Raw genomic sequence first — 22,112 nt, 5'->3', positions numbered from 1 at the left:
AGACTTGGATCACATCATTCCGTGTGCCCACTCTGAGACACCGAGGGTGTGATTTCTACTCTTTGATTATTTATTTTTATCCATGGAGTGCCTAGTGCTGCCTTCATCACCATTGTGCTTGGAGCGTGGAGCCCTGTGCCCTTGATGGTGATGGTTGAGCAGCCTCTGATTGCTGAGCATATCCCAGAGCTGTGGATCTGGTTCCTGGACCTGTGAAACTCATGTATCAGAAAGGTGGTTATGAGCTTCTTGCAGGAGACTTCTCCAGTATTTTGCATGTCTTTTTTTTTATAGGCAGAGGCAGGGTCCAATTCTCCAAGCAGGTTTTGTCTGCCTGGGTCAGATGTGTGGTTACTTCTGGTGGCTGGTTTGGCACCCACCTTCTACGATGCTACCTAAGGTGAAACCAGAGAGCTTCAGGCAAGAGTCTTCTTCCTTATCTGCCATCTTACCCTGACTGATCCCTGGCCAGGAAGACAAAGAGTGCATCAGCGTCAGTGCATCAGTGTGAGGGAGGTTGTTTTTTTTGGCACGTGTACAAAAAGGCTGAAATAAGAAGGCCCAGACACCCTTAATCTGGAGTTTCTTAATGAGAGAACTTGATTTGCAAAGTTCATTTGGAGAATGCTTTATGTGAATAACTTCCTTAGATTTTCAGAAAAACAACAGTAAAGTAAAATAATAATAATAATAATAATAATAATAATAATAATAATAATAATAATAATAATAATAATAATAATAATAATAATAATAATAATAATAAATTTAATTTCAGGTGTCCAGGTAGCTCCCCAGCAGGGCTGGGACCTTTCAGCCCCTGTGTGCAGATGATGCATGCTGGGTCTAACCAGGGCAGCGGGGACTTGTGGCACGGCTGTCCCCACTGCTTGGGCTGTCACCAGAGATTTTGTAAACGCTGATTGCATCCCCCTCAGCCTTCTCCTTTCCACAGCAAAATTCCAGTCTCTTTAGTAGCCTTTCCTTGCAAGCTATCTGCCCCACTCAGCTCACCACCTGGTGCCTTTTCCAACTGCACGAAGCCCCAGGATGGCTGTGGGCTCACCCTGGGCCCCTGCCAGCTCTCATCATTTGCTGGTACGAGTGGCACCGTGGCAGAGCATGGCCACGTCATGGTGATGTTGGTGGGAGCAGCCCCTTCTGGCTAAATTTCAACAAGTTTCTCCTGAGCATGCACAGGCTGCTTTTGTGCTTGGAAGGCCGTGCTCCCCCGTCGTCCCACAGCTGTGTCCTTGCCGAATCTCAGCCCCCGGCTCCTGGATATGTTGCAGCGAATAATAAGGCTTTTCATGGGAAAGGGCACTGGGTGTTTGTTAGATGCCGAGCCTGCACATCCAGACCTTGCCCTCCATCCCATTTAAGGCCTGGACAGGGTGGGCAATATCCATCTGAGCAGGTAAAGGCTAGCAATGCTCAAAGACCCTGAAAACAGGGTTGTGTGATGAAAACTGTCAGTCTGCCTTTGCAACAGGCTTTTCCAGGAGCTCCTTCTGTATTGTCATAGATTTGTCTTCACCTTCTGATGCCTGAGATGAGCTCAGAGTTTTGGCCCCCTGCTCCGCCACACCCTCTGGGTGAAGCCTGGTAGCTCTGGGTGGAAGGAGGGAGAAGAGAGAAGCTGCAGCTGAGCCAGTGCTGTCCCTCAGCACCTATCTCCCAGCCCAGTGGCTCTCCTGGGGACAGGTTGGTAACTGCTTTCAGTTGCTAAGCACTGAGTGCTGCATTTCTCCTTCTGCACAATGATGCAGATAACAGAGGAAAGTCCACACTTTGTCTGACTGATGGACGAGCTGCCCAGCTCGCTCCCTGGTGCTGGCCGTGTTGCTTGGTTAGTGTTGTAGCTCTGGGTGACCATCCTCAAAGATGATCAAAGTGGAAAGAGTAAATCAAATTTGCAAAGTGCATCTGGCGTGATTAGGCAGAAATGTGATGTGAATCCATCCCAGTTTCCGCTGATGCGAAAATGATGACCTTTAGATTTTAGATAAATGGCTAGGGTGGCACTCAGCCAGGACACAATAGTGTTTTCTGAGATTGCACGTGACCCATTAAACCATTTACACCACAGTTCAGCATGGCAGAAAAGGACCTGGGTGGAAAAAGCTGCTTTGAACTTCAAACCTGCTGGAACTGCACCTGAATCTTAGAGATTGAGAGATTCTTAATGCTTGAGTCAAGTTTACCAGAGTAAACTTGGCTCATCAGGAAGAGGCTTTCCAGCAGTAGGACCCATTTGAGGGAATGACCTGCAGCGCCAGTCCCAGAGTCAGAAGCAGAGGGTCCTGATCCATGCTGGGAAGCAGAACAGGACTACGGGGCTTGCTGGACCCAGAAGTAGTTTGGGTCAGATTGTACAGAGTAGAGTTTCCTTATTTGCTGCCCAGAGCTCTTGTAGGTCTAACACCAACTCTACTTGAAAGATGCTCACAGCCCCATTAAAGTGTATGCTCACTGGCTATACAAAGGGTATACAAATAGAGTATATCAAATGCAATATAACAGTGTGCAGAGGTGCTGTCCTATATATTCTGCATGCAAAACTTCAAAGTTACATGTGGAAATAGCCTACATGCTGCTGAGAGTCTCAACTCTGTGCCTTCACTGTTCCCCAGCTTATGGGGTTTGGCACGCTTTTCAGCAGAGGTGTGGGCCCCTATTATTAAATGATAATTAATTTTCTTAATTACCTTTCCAAGACCCTTGAAAAGTGTACTGTGGGACCACTAGAAGGCAAAGACCATAATACTAAAACCACTGTTGGTAATATACTATTTCTTAATGCAAACATGACTGCATGCCCAGATGCAAAAGTGCCTGAAAATTATACGTGTTGAGTTCTGCATGCCATGGACTGCAGATTGAACTGAGGATTTTTAGTGCTAAGCATGAGATCGGTTATGGTATCTGCCAAGGCTCTCTGCAATCAGTTCCAGTCTAGCATGGATTGGAGGAGAGGGGGACTTGGCCTGTGCATGTGGCAGCAAGTGACAGAGATTTAGTTTAAAACTTGATGAATCAGTATCATTTGCCTTTTTAAGAAGCCTACTTTGCTGAGGCCAAAAGTCATAGATTCATTATTCCCTTCTGCTTCTCAGAAACCTCAGATTTTCTTTTATTCAGAGCCTTGGGATAACAGAAATTGGAAACCCTCAGAAATGGCAGCTCATGATAGATCTATAGTTTGCTATAGACCTTTCATTTGCTGTGGACTTTATTATGTTGAAATGTGGTTTTCCCACACTGCAACCTTCTATGACAGGAGTAACTTTTATTTTTCTCTAGGCTGACTTTAATTGCCTGGTTAATGGACCAAGAATTTGTAGGATCAAAAAATTGTAACCACAAAATGAATGGAAAAGATTAAATAAAAACTTCTGATTTCTAGCGTAGACACTACCTGTTTGCTTTGATGGTTATTCAGCATTTGGATTAGTCATAGCTGGCACCACGTACATTTTCTGTCTTGCAGTGCTCCGATTTCTCCACATTTAGAATCCATTTATTTATCTAATCTACCATGCTGCCTATCTATCTGTCTATACATTGTCATTAGTGGAAAATTATCAGTTCAATATTTCTGTAGCAGAAATGTCACCAATGTGAGAAAATTCTGAGAACTTTTACACTTCTGAAATGAAATAAAGGCATTTAGGCTCCCGTTTTGTCCCCATGAAAACCTCAGAACAGACACACTTCTAAAATGAGGAGGAAGTGTTTGCTATAAATTAAATGCCACGGTTTTATGGAAACAATTTTCTGTGTTTTTGTTCTCAGAAATGTTTTTGTTACTTAGCACTTAACAGGTCCAGTGTATTTGCCTCAAGACCTGGTATCTGTCCAATGGAGAATATGGAAACATCTGATTATCCTTGCACGTTCGATGCTGAATGTCCAGGGTTTAAAAAGTGCTGCAACTCATCCAAAGGAGAGGGCTGTGTGGATCCAAAGCCAGAGGGTATGTTACTGATAAATTCAAGACTGCTTCTAATAGAAATGTGCTTATTTTTTCCTTCTGAGGGTGGGAGTGGGCAGAACAACAACTGTTACCATAGCTCTTCATAAAACAAATATGGGAATCTGCCTTGGGTTAGCTCCAGGATATTCGTTCTCAGAGATTGTGCCTGTGAGGCTGAGCAGGGGGTGTTGCAGGTCTGTTGGACCTCACATAGCTTCTCCTCCTCAGCTGATGCTGCTGTCTGCAGCATATGGTGACTGGAGCAGTAGCTGATGGCTGCACACGGGCCCTTCATAACCTCAAAGTTAAAGTTTGCCTTGGTTTCTTGGAGCCTGCCTACAGCTCCGTAGCTTTGTATAGCATCCTACCTCAGATGACTTGGCTGTTTTATTTTGTATGCTTCAGAAAGGATATTCTGGTACAACGTGACAGTGCTGGTGAAGATGGATTTTAATGAATTAATCAGAGTGGATTCCCACCTTCTGAACCATTCACGCCTTTTGCACTCCATGGTACGTACAAACTCAGGCACACTCGTGTGTTGCCCATCATGTCTACGTCTCCATTACTTGCTGACTTCCACTTGCTTCAGCCCAGGAGGGAACCCATGGTCCTCTGAGCTGGATACCACCTTGTCAGCTGCTCACCCTGTTTTTTGGCCCTCATGTATTGCTGGTTGGTGAATGTCAGTCTCATCCTCACAGGGCTCAAGTAAAATTGATCTAGCAGCTTCTATAGTAAATTTTTCAGGTCTCTGCCAGGAGGATGAGAAAGTTTTCACAGTCTGAAATAGTTTTCCTGCTTTATTCCAGCTTCAGCTCAGCTCAGTTTTAAGTTTATGACAGACTGTGTCTGGATTTCATGGTCTGCATGGCTTGGTTTTGAGTTGAACCTTTCAAGAGAGAGCTCTGATCCATGACACTGGGAGCTACATGGAAGGTGGATTGTGCAGTGCAAGAATCCAGTGAGAACCTAGGCTGGTGGTGAGGGACCCTGTCTGGAGCAAGGGCATTTCATTGTCACCTCTCCCACAGCAGCAGCGCCCCAGGAGACAGCAGGGAATTGCTTTTTCCATCAGTCAGAGGCTCTGCCTCCTGCGTGGATGAGCAGTGGCCATGGTAACAACATGAGCAGGCCCACAGGGCAGCAGCCCGGCCCGCCTCTCAGTGCCCCAGCCACCACAGGGAGGAAGAAACTGAGGCAACCAAAGAAAACCAAACCATAACAAGGGTGTGAGGTGTTTGCCCTTCTGGCCCACTTCTTTAAAGAGGGGTCTACAGGAGGGAGCCAAGCTACAAACTACAGCTATGTTTGGACAAGGGGGATCTCTCTGTCCATTGAGTGGTAATTAGGAAAGGCATCAATGAACTTGCACAAAGACCCTCCAGGCCTTTTCCCTAGTACATGTCACCACCTCATGGAGAAGACTAGGCTTGGACATGGCCTTTGAAAGGTACCCAAGAAGAAAGTTCTCTATATCACTGTTTTTATTTCTGTTCCTCCACAGTTTCTATGTAGGTATGGGCAAGTAGCAAAGGAAACTTCTCCTATACCAGTTTAGCACTGACAGCCAGGAGAATATGGATGGTAGCAGTAGTGTGGGGATATTGCATGAATTTAATCCTTCCTCCTACCTGAATTCCCACTTCTGATACCCTGAAAAAGTGAGAAACCTTGGCCCGGTACCTGTGTGGCAAGGAGTAGTGGGCAGTGATCTAAGACTCTTACACTGGTTTGATACTAGAACTGTTACAGCTGGTCTAAAGCAAGCTATGGCAGAGTTGAACACTCAAAAAATAGAAAATAAGAAATGAAGATTAGCAATGAACCACCACCCAAAGGAATGTTTTCCAGTCCTTGTTTGCTATATTGACTTCTAATGCTCAGTCCATCACCACCACCCTTCTCTGGTTTCTGACTCCCAGTTGCAATGAGCAGTCCTTGGGTCTCTCCAAGTTCTCAGTATCAGCCTTCTTCCCTTTTCTTTCTCCCTTTTCTTTCCATTCCCTTTGCCAGCAGTCCTTTTAGTTGCTTGACATGGGGAGTGTTGGACAGTTTGGGTGCACTTTAAAAGCCTGTCTGAAGTATATTCTGTCTATGGCAATTTTGGTGTTTAAGCATTACATGTCAAAGAGATTTTTCCATATTTTCTTGTATTATATCCTGTCTAAGCATGTAAGATCTGACATGCAGCTCCACATCTTCCTTAACTTGGATTTACTATACTCTTACATGTAGTTACATGTAACTCTTTTGCGAAATGTCATAATAAGAAGAGCTCACCTTGCATAAATATATAACTAAATGTTGTTGCTTTCCTGAATTTTCTGAATTGGCGCTTTCTGCACTTGGTTTCTGGTGATATTCATTGCATAGATTATGTCTCATTTGTGTACAGCTGTACTGATAAAGAAATGAGATACCAAAGTGTTTGCTCAACTGTTTTCCAGATTACTGGTGCATTACAGCCCTTGAATGCCTCTGTGCACCATATCCAGAGTAACCAAGCAGAAATATACTCTGGGACAGTGGCATCTCAGGTTCTCATCGGACTGCATCAACCAGCTCCACTAGCAGAGGTTTCTTCTTCCTTGAAAGACATTGTGAAGCGTGTCTATGAAGTTATTGACACGGATGTACAAGGTTAATTATTACAATCATATCACTGAGGGAAGCCTTTCCAGGGGGCTTCATCCCTCTTCACCTGGGATTTTGTCTACATGACTATCAATTGGCTTTCAAAAACAGAGTATAGTGGATCTTCTAACCTTTGCAAATATGGCTGTAACCCAGATATTATAGGATGAAGAGAGGGTTGTAGTTAATTTTGGAATAATTTGGAGTGGAATACTTCTGCTTCCTCAAATAAATGTATTTTCTCCTAGTAGCATAGCTCTACTTCATATGAAAAAGCAAAGGTATTCAAGTTTGTAGCACAATCACTAGTCATATTAAATAGGCTCTTAAGTGTTTTTAGTATTCTTGGGAACCAGATATACTCCGTTTTTATGGACTTGTAATGCTTCCAGATACTTGCATGAAACAAGGAGTATTTGTTTATTAACCTACTTTTTAAAAGTTAGGTAAATATTTAAATGTGTTTGGTTTAAATTAATTTAATCTATTTATTATTGCATAGTCATCTGAATATTTTCCCTCCTGAAATGTATCCATAAGCACTATTTGTCATCACTTCTATTTCTGTATTTACTTTTGAAAACTCCTGCCAGATTTCAGTGAGATCCCTGGGTAGATCTCCTTCCCCTGCCACTGACTTCTCTCAGGTTTGGATGGCACCCTGAAACTGTAAGACAGAGCTGCTGCTAGTTGCCATCTTAACCCAATTAATCTGACTAAAAAGTGATGAGGTTATAACCGAATGGGGGCTAGTTTCAGGGAAGGATGACATTCTGATTTCATTGTGCCCACATAAATCTGGAATTGCTTGATCAGAGTGACTGCATATTTAAACAGAATTTATCCTACCCAGAGCAGGTCTACATGCACTGCAGTCTTGATGCTGCTGTCAGTATCTGTGTAAGTGTTGTTCTTCTTCTTAGATGTCAATGAATGCTCCTATGCTGAATTCAATGCTTGTCCTAAGCAAAACACCTGTGTAAATCTGGAGGGTTACTACAGCTGCAACCCTGAGAATGAACATGCAGATGTCAACACTCAGCAGCTGAGCACAGGAAAGGATGGTAAGAAATGTAGGTGCCACTTTGGGAAGCACAGAGAAAGTCTCTGCTGGGCTTTATTGCCAACTGCAGGAGCAACTATAAGGTAAAGTTTTCTGGAGCATGCAGTGCCCTTTCTCCTCCTGCTGGAACAATACACAGTATAAGCCAGCTTACTAGCTGTTCATGATGAAATGCAGTGTATTCATTTAAAAGTTCCAGGCTGATTCTCATACCTCACCTGCAACTGTCCTTACCTGCCAATACCTCTAGCTTCAGACCCTGACTGCTTCTCAGAGCAAGTCATTGACTGTCAGTACATGTCCCCAGCCTCCCGGGGGAACACGATTAGTGACGCTATTTGTACATGAAGTCTCCTTCCTGTTTTGACTGCGTGACTGCAGCCTGCACTCCGTGGCTGTCCAATCCCACCCTGAGCTGCTGCACTGTTAGCGAGTCCTCTGCTGGAGGCAGCTGGAGTTCAGCGATGCATGAAATAATTCTCAGCACCAGTTCAGCAACGAATATAGGCATGTACTTACAGCCAACAGACACCAATGAGCCTGCTAATAGGCTTAAAGATAATGAGATAAATCAGTGCTTGCAGATCCAATGCTCTAGTTAGAAAACAATTTAACAATCCTTTAATCTCAAAAATTAAGATAATGTATTGCTTTTTGCTTGTGTGATATGATAATACATTTATTTTCGTTTCTATTTATATTCCTTCTATTGCTACTCTTCAGCTGGTGAAAATGTGAATGGTATTACTTTGGATTTGCTTTGTTAGGAATGCTTTAACTCTTCGATAATGCTGTTTGTCCCTTAGGCATGGCATTGTCTACTCCAAGCTCAGAGCTGGATCCCATTACTGCTAGCAATAGCTCTCCATCTATAAGTAATTTGAGTCTCTTGTCCACAACTAACCAATCTACAGATGCTGGGTGCTGTAAGTAACTTTGGATCTGAATGCATATTGTCTTGCTTTAATTCAGGCGCTTTGTGATCCCTTTTTCCTGGGGCTAGATGAGTTACAAGAGGGTGTTCACAAAAGCTGATGGTAGTTTTGGAGTGAATCTCCTCCTACAGAAACAGCAGGAGAGAGGGTCCTGTAATGGGAGACTTGGATCAGGGGCTGTGGAGCTGTGAGGTGAGCCCTGGAGAAGCCCCACTGTTACCCCCACGGCTGCTGCTGGAAGAGGGGGGCTGGCTTGATCCACTGGTGCCTGGTGTGCTATTCAAGCACAAGTTCTTCCACAGGTAATCCAAATTCTCCAGAATGAGGAAGCACACCGGTAAGGACTGTAGGAGGCTGGCACCACTCACTTGTCCCTGGGCTCTGCTGAATGCACATTCTGGGCTTGTCCCGCACTGAGGTACAGGAGGATCTGCCACCTGAGCTCCTGCTGGCCATGGCCACTGAGATGCTGGTGGGGCATGAGTCAAAGAACCTGGCCACAGCCACCTTGTATTTAAGTTAGCCTCTGTGAATGCTCCCTGCTATGCACTACAGCTGTCTGAGGGACTGTGACGGAAACAAAGCCTGACAGAGTTATCTTTGTATCAGTGACTTCAGTCCTTTCAGATGAGAATGGTCACAATCTTTTTTTAACAACATCCTGTTCTTCTTGTGGGAGGAAATCGCTTTAAGTAGTTCTTTGTCTAGTTCGCAGAGGCAGGCTGAATTTTCTTGACCTTCATCTTTATCTACAGCTTCTGATCCAAACTGAAACTAAAGAAATTAGACCAAATTCCTTCTAGAGCAAGGGTGGTATGGCCGTTAGTGCTTTTGGCACCGACCTGGCTCAGAAGCCTGGAAACAACCGTGTCCCATTGAAATAATTGAAGAAAACAACCCTTTGCCTGAGGCTAACCATTAGCATGAAAGAATGGATGTTGTGGCAGCAGCATGCTGTGGTCTCTAGTTTAGCGTGGGGGCTGATGTTCTTCTTACCCAACCGCAGCTGTCTACAGGAGGTGTGCCCAGTCTGTCCTCATCATCTCAGCTCTCCCTCTAGCTGGTGGAGACAGGCAGGCCCTGCCAGAAGGCAATACACCCTGCCCGATTTAGACACCTCCTCCTCCTTTGAGGAGAGGAATCATCTCTGAAGGGTTCTGTCTTTTCCCATTGATGTGACAATGATTGTGCTGGACTAGCATGGCATAAATAGGTAAAATGCTCACCCCTGCTTCACCCTCAGCTTGTAAAAGCTGCCATCTGTGGGTTTTTTCCAGGCATAAATCAAGGCAGCCTTTGCCTGAAGAGGTGCATTTTAATGATGAAAGTGACAAGCAAAGCAGGTGTAAAGACATGTAGAGTACACAGATTCACTCTTCCAAACTTATTTCTGCTGCCTGAGCCTGTAGCTCACTGTATGGTTATTAATGTTACTAGAGATTCAACACATAAATATATAGTAAAAAGAAATAAAAAGAGTAAATACCCAATTAATCAGTCTAGTGGGATGGTTCATGGATGAGGGGACCAAATCTGCTCTGACATAATGTAAAGAGGATCTTCCCCTACTGACTGTCAAAGTGCTTGTGTATAATGGATTTGTGATATCACAGTGCTTTAAAGAAGAAATGTTGCTTTTTCTGTGATGATTCTTCCTGGGACTGCAATAGATCCCTCTGCAATTAGAAACCACCGAATCTTCAGTGTCACCAGCAATAGTTTTGAAATGTCCTGGCATGTTGAGTCTACGCTAAACCATACTTTCCAAGTCCAAGTGTTCAAGGGCAAGGAGATTGTACAAAACCTGAAAACAGAGGAAATGAAAATGAATGTGTCTGGACTGGAAGCAGGAGTGATGTATTCAGTGGAGATCAGCTATGAAACCTGTGGAAAAAACAGCATCTCCCATCAAAATGTTAAAACAGGTAAATAGCCATGAAGGTGATGGTAGCTATAGATCCAAAACTGACACTGTGTTCCTGCTGGCTCTCAGTGCTGGGCTATGCATCTAACATTTTGATCTGGGTGCATCAGTTCTGACCGGATCTTTTCCTCTTCTGCTTTGTCAATCTGTGTTTTGATGTTGTGTCTTACAGAGGCTAAGATATTTGGTGTTACTATGAGGATTCTCAACTATAATTTCACTGAAGATTTCCGTGACGCCAGTAGCTCAGCATATGAAGAATTTTCAAGACTGTTGCTTACAGAGGTAATGCTAAAGTATATCTGGGTAATGTATTTTTCTTCAATTTAGAATTTATTTAATGAAATAGAGTATTTTGTGCCTGGCTCAAATGTCCCCTGGAAATTATAATATTGTTTCCTATGACCTTTCTTTATAATTAAAACAAAATCCAACTGACTAAACAGATCAAGCCCTTGGTCTTATTAGCAATGGAGCTTATGAGAATTTTCCCTTACAGAAGAGCAAAGGAATTAGAAATCCAGGCATGCAACAGGGACTCCTTTCCTTGGATCTTTACTTTGGCAGTAAGCACACACTAAATTGACTTGAGGCTCTTTAATGGATTATTGAAATGACATTGCTGGCGTTCATTTCAGTGCTGTCCTCTCCCTAAGTGTTTGGCTGCTCACAGAGCTCTTTTTTCTTTAAGCAAAGCGGTGGGGCCAGGCTTTCTTCTCCAGCCCCATTCATTGCATGCCCACGTGCAGCCACTGTCAATGCTCAGGTGTAATCAGCCATCAACAAAACTTGAGTCATGAACTCTGCTTCCAGCTCTCAGCTTCCCAAACAGGCAGGACATTTCAGATGTGGCAGTCTCTTACAGATTTGCTGTATAGCACAGGGCCCAGACAGAGGAATTCAGATCTTGATCCAAAACTAGACTTTCCCAAAACAAAAGGGCACTCATAAACATTTGTCAATATAAATCTGAGGGGAAAATAAATAAATAAACACTGCACCAACATTGGAACTGTGTTTTCAAAGGCAGTCCAGAAGAGGCGTTTACTCATGAGAAATTGCAAGTCAAACCTCCTGACGTGGTTTTATTTTCCATAGTTGCAAATTGCTTGCTTTTGCTGTGCAGGAGGATTTTTATCAGTGAATCTCCTCTGAGGCTGACACAGACCTAACTGACATCATGAAGTTGGGAAGGAAAAGGAGTGATGCCCATCTGTGTTGCTTCTGCCCCACTGGGAGCACAGCATCCCCTTCTCACTTCCTCTCTGCTCTTTTTCTTGCCTCCTCACCCAGATCTGAACTTAGGTCAGTTTAACTGCTTGTACTTAGGAATTTTTGGAGCAAACTGCCTGAATGGGAGCAAAGATGAGCTGATCTATGGTGCTGTTCTGAATGCTCAAAGGCATGTTTGGAGCTGGAGGCACGAACAAAAGGCTCAAAAACAGAGATGTCTTCTAGGGACGTGAGGCAAAACCACTAACCTCTTCCCAGCTCATAAACTGACATCAATATTAATGCTTAGAGTAACACCATTTGTTCAATTCATATGCCTACTTACTAGATTGGTTATCAACCATGGTGTAATTGTGATTCTTCCTTGAAGGTGGGCTGTGTCAAGTACATTTTTTTTTTTTTTCACCAAGAAGACTCACACTTCTGTGTGTGTAAATAATCTCCAAAATACTTTGAAACTTTTCTGTCTTTTTACCACATTTCCTACTGATGTTGCATGTATATAAACCTTTAAAAACAGTACCACCGTGGTTTTAAAAATCACCTGTGGCTGCTGGGTATCTGATTGTCACTGCTTCTCTAACTCTACTCAGATTGTGAATTCATTTCCACCCAACATTACTGCTTTATATGAGGCTGGGAAACTGAAAGTGCAGACCGAATCCCTGCGAGCTGGGAGCATCATTGTGAGGCTCAGAATTGTTGTGCAGGATCCTGGGTTTCCAGTTGATGCCTCCACCTTTGCCCCGATGCTTTCTTACCTGTACAATGGCTCTGTACTTTTGGTGGATCAGCAGAACTCTGCAATAGAAGGTAATTTAAATTTTATTTTTATTTATTTTTGACAACAGAACAGTGTTGATATTTTGATCATGCACAGTATCACGAGCATTCTTCCTGAAAAGTACTTCATAGGAAGAGAAAGTATGTGGAGTTTAGATGGTTTGTTGGAGGGAAAGCCACAAAGAAGATGGAGCACTGGTTGTCCCCAGGTAGCTGCAGGCACCACTTCCCTCCATGGTGTTTAATGAGGAGAGGAGCCTTTAATTTCCACATTAATTTTCCTTTCTCTCTCTCCTTTGTGAACTGTGGAAAGTTTGAAATATCTCTCTCACACTGATCTGAGGGCAGGATTACTTTGGGGTATTTGTAGCCCTTAGATACTCATGCCCTCTAAATGGTTTCATGCTTCAAGGCTGTGGAGTTGTACTTGGGCCAGGGTTTAGGAAATTGGGTAGGAGAAATTCCCAAATGTCCTCTCAGTGAATAGGACTGAAGAAACACGTACGGAATTTATGTTAAACTAGGCCTTTGTTTGATCTTCAGTAATCACCATTTTTATCTTCAAAGGGCTAAGTTCTGGCTTCAGGTTTCCCAGCTGGCAGAGCCAGCCAGAGCTCAAAGGGTTGCCAAAGTCAACAAAATGGGCTATTCTTCTCTCTCCATGTACTGAGCCCTTAAAAGCTTATTTGCTGCAATTAGGGAAAGCTCCCTTTGGAGCTGCAGAGCATGCAGAGGTTAGGGAGGACAGGAAAAAACAGAAGAGACAAACTGCACCTGAAGCCTGCAAACATCACAGTGCGAACAGGAACTGAATTGCAAGATGCAGGCATGTGCCAAAATCATTTACAAACATTATTGATATTCTCCTGGCTGCACAGGGGCTGTGTCCTGTGGCTGAAGGAGTGGGGAAGAAGGAGATAGATGTGTGCTTTTTTTTTTTTTTTTTTAGTTGCACAAAAGCCAGATGGCTTCCAGTAGCAGCACTCTTATCCAGGAGAGCAGCCAACTCCCCCACTCCTCCTTAGGGCTAGAGCAAAGTGATCTATTTCCTAGTTCTGCACAGAGAGGCATTTGTTTGACATGAGTTTCTTAAAGTCAGATGTGGAAAATCAGGCCAAGGAGTGCAGCGCATGGAGGAAATACGGAATCACAGAGTGGTTGAGGTGGGAAGGGACCTCTGGAGGCCATGTGGTCCAATCCTCCTGCTCAACAGGGCCACCCAGAGCAGGCTACCCAGGACCACGTCTAGGTGGCTTTTAAGATCTCCAAGGAGGGAGACTTAGGAAAGGATTTTTATAATAGGCTCTATTGCTTCCTCACCCCTGAGTGCCCTGGGATGGGCCCTTTGGAAGTAAGACCACATGGCTCTTCTTGCACCTGTGGAGTGATGCCACCTGGATCCTCAGTGGCCACCAAAAGGCAACGTGCTTGGTTTCGTGACTATGGCAGAGGAGAGAGTTCAGCTCTGGAACTGCAAAGATGAGAAGCCAGGAGGGATAGCAGAACTGCAGGGAGTGGAGCAATGGCATCTCTCTTTGTAGTCTCATATAATTAGTAATCTTTCTGCCATGATTAATAGAGGTGCTAAACGGTCTGTTTTGTGAGGCATGGTAAGGAAGGAAAAGGGGACTTGCATGGAGTCAGGCCCATATTGCATAATATCATGCAAGAATATGGCAACTATAGGCAGCATCCCTTTCTAATACTTTATTAGCCACCCAACTGTTTTCAGCTCCAGGATTCCCTGAATCCAAAGAGTTTTCTATGGGTTTCTCCTCCATGAGCTTTTGAGCTGAATTTTAAATTTTGGGTTCCCTGTGAAGTCACATGAACATTTCACATCTGCAACATCATTTGGCAAGGAGTTTCATGGATTTTTACCCATTGCATGTACCCCCTAAAGGTACAATGTGTAATCAGAGCAAACATAGTGGTGTTTTCCTTTCCTTTTCCTTTCCTTTTCCTTTTCCTTTCCTTTTCCTTTTCTTTTCCTTTCCTTTTCCTTTCTTTAATAATGCTTGTAGTAGGACTGTTGGTTGAGGTATTTGTGGGGAAGGTACTAGCCAAAAGGGGGAGACCAGAGAGTGCACATACTATTGCCATGGAGCACTGAGGAGACAAGATCAGTGTTTTGACCTGATGTGTAGCTGAATGTGGCTATCAGAGATGGGCTGCTTAAAAAGTCGTGCTAAGTAATGGGAAAGGAAACCCCCAGAGCCCTGTGGAGCCAGAGAATGTAAGTTACTTGGCAATTAGCACTGGAGCGTCTCTTGGGTGGTGTTTGAAGCTATCAAGAGCCACATTTACCTCACAGCATAATAAGTCATCAGGGAGAGCACTTTCATTGCTGGTGCTTTAGCCAGTCCTGCATGCTCCTGTATTTCCTACGAGTGGCTTAAGCTGTAGATTAACAGAGAGATGCTGGCCATAGGCACAAGGAATTATCTAATGGCAACAATTATCTAATGGGGAAGAAAGGAAAAAGAACTGAATTGAGGTTGGGGAAGCCTGTGTGCAAGCAAGAAGATGCACACATATGTGCATGTACACATGCTCTGTGCTTTCTGTTTCTAGACAGGGACTTTCCTTTGTTTCTGAGTAATAATCACAGTGACTAATCTCTGCATGTTTGCAGAAGAAGCACTTATGACAACACATTGTTCAAAACAATTTTCTAGCCTCTGATCAAAATTATTTGACCCAAGACACAGTGCTCAGTCTAGTTTTCTGCTCTCCCTCACTTTCTGCCCTGAGGCAGTGAATGCATGTATGTGCACAAGTGAGTGCACACAGGGAGAGGTCACAGGGAATTCACTGAGATTATTCATGTGCAAAGCGTTAACTCGTACTTTGCCTGTCTGCTGGAGCAGGGTGCAAATGGTAGTATAAGACTCCAGAACAAAATCCTTCAAGAGTGAAGATACTCAGCCATAAAACTGGTACATAACTCCATGGAAGGAGCATCTCTAACTTATTCAGAGTGGCTGAAATTAAATTTAAGGAACACCTTTACAGAATATTCATGCCTTGATGAACAAGGACCTTTTTTTCTGAGACTATCAGAAAGAGGGTCACAGTTGTGTAGTGTTACCTGTGAAAATAAATGGTTTATTAAAAGAGTTTTTGCCCCTAGCATTTCCTCTTGAAGTGTGCTTTTTTTTGTGGGAATTGTTTTCATTTTCATTTACCTTTTATGTGAAGCAGAAAACAATTTGGATTCAGACTCTATTTAGTATTCTAGCTAGTGGTAGCTAGTGGTAACAGAACTATTCATTATCTGATGGATCTGGAGGTACTGTATGCAGAACTATATGCTTATGATATAGCTGTAGTACAAACCTACAGTATTTTTTTTTTTTGCTTTAAATGTTTTGAATTCTAAAAAAAATAATCTTAAAAAGAACTGAAAAAAAAATGTGTACTTTGAGAAAATATGTTTAAGAGTGCAAGAACAAATGTTAATTTTTATGTGACAGCACAACAACACAGATAGCATTCTGCAACTCTCAGAGCTTGTCTGTCAGGCAAATGGTGAAAAAGGCAGACCACATTCTTAAATTCAAATGCTGAAGAAAGGACTGATTTGTGAACATTTCTAGCTTAGTGCAGCCAGTTGGAGGGCTGTCTGACTGGTCTGGTTTTGCTCTTACAGACTGGGATGAATGCGCTTCCCACGCCGAGAATGACTGCTCCATGTTTGCAGATTGCATCAACGTGATGGGCTCGTACCTGTGCAGGTGCAAGACACCTGTGGACACCAATCCATCCCGACCTGGAAGAAACTGTGAAGGTGAGCAAAAGACTGGCATGTAGTTTCCCTTTGCCATTAAAAGTTTGAATAAGTCAAGTTTTTCTACCTGTTTTTTTGCAAATATTTATATAGCACACAAAGTGTATATAGATGCACCTTTGCATCTATATTGTCCCTAGCTAAAGAGAACCTCTCTGAACACAAAGATGAACCTTATATATGTCTTTGTATACAATCTCTCTGAGCACTCCCTTGATAGCCTGAAGACTGATTGCAGAGAGACACGAGGCATACTTTTTCCTTTTTTGGTATCTGTGTGCCTAATTTTTTCCACTGTAATGATCCATGCCTGCCATCCAGAAGAGGAGACCCAGGAACCAAATCTGCTTCTTTGTGTAGGCACAAACCAGATTCACTACCATAAAAATCACACATGCTACAATGCCTTAATGAAATATCCGAGACCTGTTTCTGTAATGCTGTTGCACATGTCTGTGTGGTCTCAGCCCAATTTTCAGGCCAGACCTGGCATGCCCTGGTGTCTCCTTGTCCCGTTTCATATTCCACTGCAAGTGTGCCTGTTGTGTTGCAGGTGAGATCGTGAACCCTCTCACTGACACGACAGCTCTCGAAGTAGCAGACAGCACAGAGTTTGCTCCTGAAGTAAACCCTGCAACCTCTGCTTCCCCCTCTGCCACCGAGATGGTAGGCTCTGAGATGAGCACCACCATACAACTGCCTGCAGTGCTGCCCCTGGGTGAGAAGCAAGCACCTCATCACGATTCTCCCACCAGTACTCCTCCAGCTCCTAGGAAAAAAAGCCTGGCACCACACACAGAACCACACATGGATTTCAGCAGCTACAGCAGCCCCGTGGCCAGGGAGATGGCAGCCAGTGAGGAACCGGCCGTGACAGCAGAGCAGCAGACCGCCCTAAGTCCATCACAGCAAAGCTCGGTGGCAGAGGCTTCCCCTGATGCATCGCAGCAAGAGGCTGCTCTCACAAATACACCCACGGACACAGCAGTTCAAGAGCAAAGCAGATCACCATTGTCCATGTTATCAAGTCAGACAGTCTCTAGTGCCACTAGAAGTCATGCAGCTTCTGGAGGGCCTCAAGTCCACTCTCAAGGTGGCCCCAGCACAGCTCCACCGGCCACAGGGGATGCTGGAGCTTCCACCCTCAATGCCACTCTTGACACATACACAGAGGCAGGAGGAGAGAACATCTCTTGGTCTGAGAAATATACCACAACTCTGGGCTTGCCAGCTTTGCCAGGCTTCTCTTCATCTTCCAGCTCAACGCCAAGCTCAGCTGTGGACCGCAGTGAGTATGCATCCAGCAGGGCATGCACACGTGGCAATTCACCTATGTGGGAAACAAAACCTCACTCAGAGTCCCAAAAGATGAGCAGTTGTCCTCAGTGGTCTGGGTTGAAAGTGTCTGAAATCAGTTCGTATATGCCAAAATTATTTTCTTGCAGGAATTGGGACTTTTATTTCTAAATTGGCATGTCAAAATAATTTCACTTTCTGATAATTTGACAGTTAGCTTTATCGACATCACATTTCTTCTTCCTGAAGCAGACAGAGCAAAAATCATACAGCATGCTGTGTGTGGCTCATCAAAACATATGCTGCTTGTCCTGCTGCCACACATCTCAGTTTCTCCTGAGTACTCTGGCACCAGGCTACTGCAGCAGCAGCCCACAGAGTTATCTCAGAGGCCCGTGAGGGCAGACGACCTGCCTGCCTGTTCCCCTCCGTGGAGCATGAATCCATGGCAAAGCCCCACAAATCTCCCAGAGGGCAAGAGCTGTGTGGAAACCCATGAACCACTTTTACAAGAGCTCTACTTGAGAGTAACTGGGCTGGCAGCGAGGGCTTCATCTATTTGGGTTTGGGCAGATGTACTGCAGCTCATTAGGGGATTTTTCTGAATCATATTTCAAGGTTAGAGTCAGATTTGGCCTTTAAATTATGGTTTTGTTTGGGATAGGAATGCTGCTGTGCCTGCCCATCACTAAAGGTATTTTTTCTTTAGTGTGTAAGTTTGTGATACCTATTTCAGTTTTGTTTCAGCTTGTCCTTGTACTTTCTCTCATGCCTTTCACATCTCTCTGATCCCAAACCACACTCCTCTGCTCTTTTCTCTTCCCTCACCCTATGTTCTCATGTTCCTGGGGGTCTCCATTCACTCAGCCCCACTTCTGGTTCACCCACATTCATTTCTCCTTGGAAACTCTTTTTTTTTGGTCGTCCAAGGGCAGCTCTGCTGCTTTCTCCAGCCCTTCCTGTGGCACCAGTGCACCACCAGTCCTGATAACCAGTGCCACGGCGTCCACTTCCCCAGTCCTGCTGTGTCTGGGCAGCCATGCCAATGCTTCTTTTCTGCTTTTGTTTTCTGTCTCCTTCATGTTGTAACTTTTGCTCTGCCTGGCATTGGTAAGACCAAGGAACAGAGCCAGGTAAATAACCAGTTTGGGAGCTTGCTGGCTAAATGGGGAAAAGAACCATTTTGCACTGAACAACATATAGGCCTGAACTGAAAAACTCCATTTACAGCTTTACTTTCTGTTCTCCCCACCCCTTTCAAAGTAGGGGACAAAAAAAAAAATAAAAAAATTTTTTTTTTCTTTTTCTTCTCTTAATTAAAACAAAAAATGTCGTCGTCGTTGCCCCCCCCCCCCCCCATTTTTTTTTGAAAACATGAAAATAGCTCATTTTAACTGACAAAAAACGAGGGTCATTTTCTTCCATCTGGAAAACAAATTGAAGAACTCCACACAAACAAGTTCAGTTTATACAAACCCGTTTTATTTTCCTGATGAATTAAACGTTCAGCCAAGTCATGTTGTCCAGCTTTCGCAGGGAAAGAAGCCTGTAAAGGGGTGATGCCTGGGGAACAAGATAAAGAGCCTTGTCTCACTAGGACAAGGCAGGAAATTCAGACGGCAAAACCCCATTTATGGAGAAGTTTAATACAGAGCTCCTCCTTGTGGCAACATCTCTGACTTGGAAGGTCAACAGCCAACCCTTAGTCTGTCACCTCTTTTAAATGCTGATTTTTATTTTTTTCATTTGAAAATTGCTCAGAACATTTTCCCCTCTCTCCACCAGATACCTTAATGTGGTTTATCTCCTAAATACCTGTTCTTACTTGGCTGGACAAGCCACAGCAGAAAGCAAGCCCAAATCCGTTGATCTTACTGGTGGTGGTGAGGGCTCCTTTGGGATCAGAAGTATGTTGGGATAAAGGTAGCCTGCTGTTGCTTGCTTCAAGCAGGCATGACTTCCACCTCTCCCCTGCAAAGCTTTGCTTGATGACTATTTCTTTTCTGCTAGCAGCTGTCCCTGCTCAATGCAGTCTCCAGTACGGCTAGGACCTGCTTTGATGTAGCGGGATCCATACAGTCTACACGGGGCCCTGCTTTTCCATTCTTGTTGCTTCAGTAAAAGCAGCTAATATGTGAGAGTAAAACTCAGTGTAGGAGTGTGACAGTGTCAGGGCTGGAACTTGGTGTCTTATCTACTGTTGAAATCAGGACAGAAATATTCATGGAGGAAAGCAAGCTGGTGCACCAGAAAGTAAAAACTGGTAACTTGATTCAGAAACAATTTTAAACGGAATCCTTATCTAGGTGGTAGTGCTCTTGAAGACCTTGATGAAGACTATCCTGTAGTCATAAAAGACACTGATGTGTTAGATCTTAATGCTAGGGGTGATGATCTGTTGGTAGGTGGAAGGCAGCATGAAGACAGCTGGCAGTGGTCACAGGACTGCGTGATATCAGTCAGCTTGTCTGGCTAGCCCATAAATGGTGCTAGGGGTATGAATCATGCCTTTAGAAGCCCTTTCTCTTCTGCTTGTGATCACCTTCAGTGTCTGTGGTAACAATGCCACAATCAGCAATATCAAGAAATGACTGAAAACATTTGAGACTGCCTTAATGTTGTTCAGCTTATACACCTTCAGGGAGGAGGTGTACACTCTGTTGGGACCCATCTCTTCTTACACTAGCTGTCTGAAATGGTGATGCCTGATCCCAGGCAGCTGTCCAGCCTTCCTGTGAGGACGGAGGGAGGACTGTGGAAAGATTTGCCCTGTGGAGGGGCTGGTGCCTCCCCGTTGTGCGTAGAGGGAGCTGGGAAAGGAGCTGAGGTTAGGAGAGCACTTTGTGTGCCTGAACATTGCCATACAGCAGCATTTCAGAAGCCCCAGAGCATCCAAGAGAGAGCTGGCAGATAAAAGTCTCACAGGACATCTGTGTCCTTTTTGAGAAGCATCCAAAGGCCAGAGAGTGTAAGGCCAGGAGCTGGACACCCGTGTTTAGGCAGTTGATCTCCTGACTACATTTTAGAGGGCTTGCCTTCTGCTGTTATGCACACCCCATATGGCCACGCATGCCCGTGACTGTCACACACTTGTCCATGAGCTACCACCCATGGAGCATGTATTTAAATTGTCTTTTTCTTACTTCACAGCTGTCCAGAAACTTAATGGAATGGTGCGGATAACAAATGTGAAATACTCTCCGGGCTTTAGCAATGCAAGCAGTGAGGAATATCAAAACTTTGCACAGCTCTTTGTTGATGAAGTAAGTGGCTGAGAAGGATGTGACCTGCTACTGGTCTCAATGAAATCATGTCTGACCTGTTTCCCATGAAGGGTTTATGCCACATGTGCATCCCTTGATGTACCTTGGAGGTCTGAGTCCTGACTGAGACTGCAGCAGTGTTTTAGACTGAGACCAGGCTTTGGGGATTCTCTGGAGCCTCCATTTCCCCTGCTGACTGTATCTGGTTATACTGGCTTATTTATTTCCTCCCTCCGGGGTTATGCTGAAAAGTTAATGGATATTTGCAAAAAGTGCTGTGCTATCCTTGTCCTGCACAGCAGCTTATTAATGAGCTGTGTGATTATGATTACCTTTTGTCACAGCACGTTAAGGCTGACATTCCTTATAATCATCCTTCCATGTAGCCCCGTTTCTGGAAAGGGAGTGGCTTCTTGCTAAGTCACCTCTGCCCTCACCTCTAATTAGAGCACAGGACATCAAAGCACATGGCCATGTCAGCTGCTCCTTTAGCTTAACGCTGAGGCATTGCCTCTGACAGTATCTCTCTTCCTCATTTCTTGCTAAAGTTATCAGAAGTGTGTTCCTGCTGGTGTTTACTCAAACAACTCTGCTTGGAAAACCGCTGGTTGTGCTGGGCTGTTTTATTGCCTTCTCTGTCTGTGTTTTTAGAGGCCTTGATAACAGTGAAGATAAATCATCGCTGACAATTGTCTGCCTTTTCAAACGCTGCTGAAGCCTCCCCAGACTCTCACTGTGTACAGAGTCACAGCCTGTCACCAAAACAGCTGTCTGCAGGGGGAGGCACTGGTAACACTTTTGGCAGAGTTCAGGCCAGCATGAAAACTGTAAGGAGGGAAATGTGCGGTCTGTTTAGCTGTGCATGATGTTTTCTTGGATATCATATAGATTTCCCACTGGTTATTACTTATTTGCACCTTTCTGGATGTGTTACAGCAGCACAGCTTTCTCTGAGTGGTTTTGGCCCCAAGCTGTCACATCAGAAAACCAGCCACAGAATGAAAGGGACGTGATTAGCAAAGTGAAGAGGGAGTGATTCTCCTCTGACCTCACTTTCGTTCAGCATCACTCACTGCCCAAGGCTATTTTGGGATAGCACATTATTAAAATGGGCTTAAAATCATATATTTTCTTTGAGGGGTATTCAGTTAAATAATAAATCCAGAAAACCATGGATACAAATATGTTTGGAAAATCTGTGAAATGATTACA

The 22,112-nt window shown here is 44.2% G+C and overlaps 1 protein-coding gene across 1 annotated transcript in view; it reads left to right on the top strand.

The window, feature by feature from the left end:
* The window catches only part of UMODL1 (uromodulin like 1), a gene marked incomplete at its 3' end in the record, with an annotated part of 41,097 nt that overhangs the window by 3,542 nt on the left and 15,443 nt on the right, over positions 1–22,112 (top strand). The window contains exons 2-12 of the mRNA XM_082755530.1: positions 3,815–3,976; positions 4,382–4,488; positions 6,427–6,619; positions 7,537–7,677; positions 8,483–8,602; positions 10,282–10,536; positions 10,708–10,820; positions 12,362–12,581; positions 16,204–16,341; positions 16,895–17,629; positions 20,788–20,900. Coding sequence (XP_082611656.1) covers positions 3,815–3,976; positions 4,382–4,488; positions 6,427–6,619; positions 7,537–7,677; positions 8,483–8,602; positions 10,282–10,536; positions 10,708–10,820; positions 12,362–12,581; positions 16,204–16,341; positions 16,895–17,629; positions 20,788–20,900 — 2,297 coding nt within the window. The remainder of the gene's footprint in view (positions 1–3,814; positions 3,977–4,381; positions 4,489–6,426; positions 6,620–7,536; positions 7,678–8,482; positions 8,603–10,281; positions 10,537–10,707; positions 10,821–12,361; positions 12,582–16,203; positions 16,342–16,894; positions 17,630–20,787; positions 20,901–22,112) is intronic.

Source organism: Aythya marila (assembly GCF_965140915.1).
Source record: "Aythya marila genome assembly, chromosome: 1".
Taxonomy (NCBI): Eukaryota; Metazoa; Chordata; class Aves; order Anseriformes; family Anatidae; genus Aythya; species Aythya marila.
Note: the sequence above shows the minus strand (reverse complement) of the source record. Positions and strands in the feature narration are given on the sequence as shown.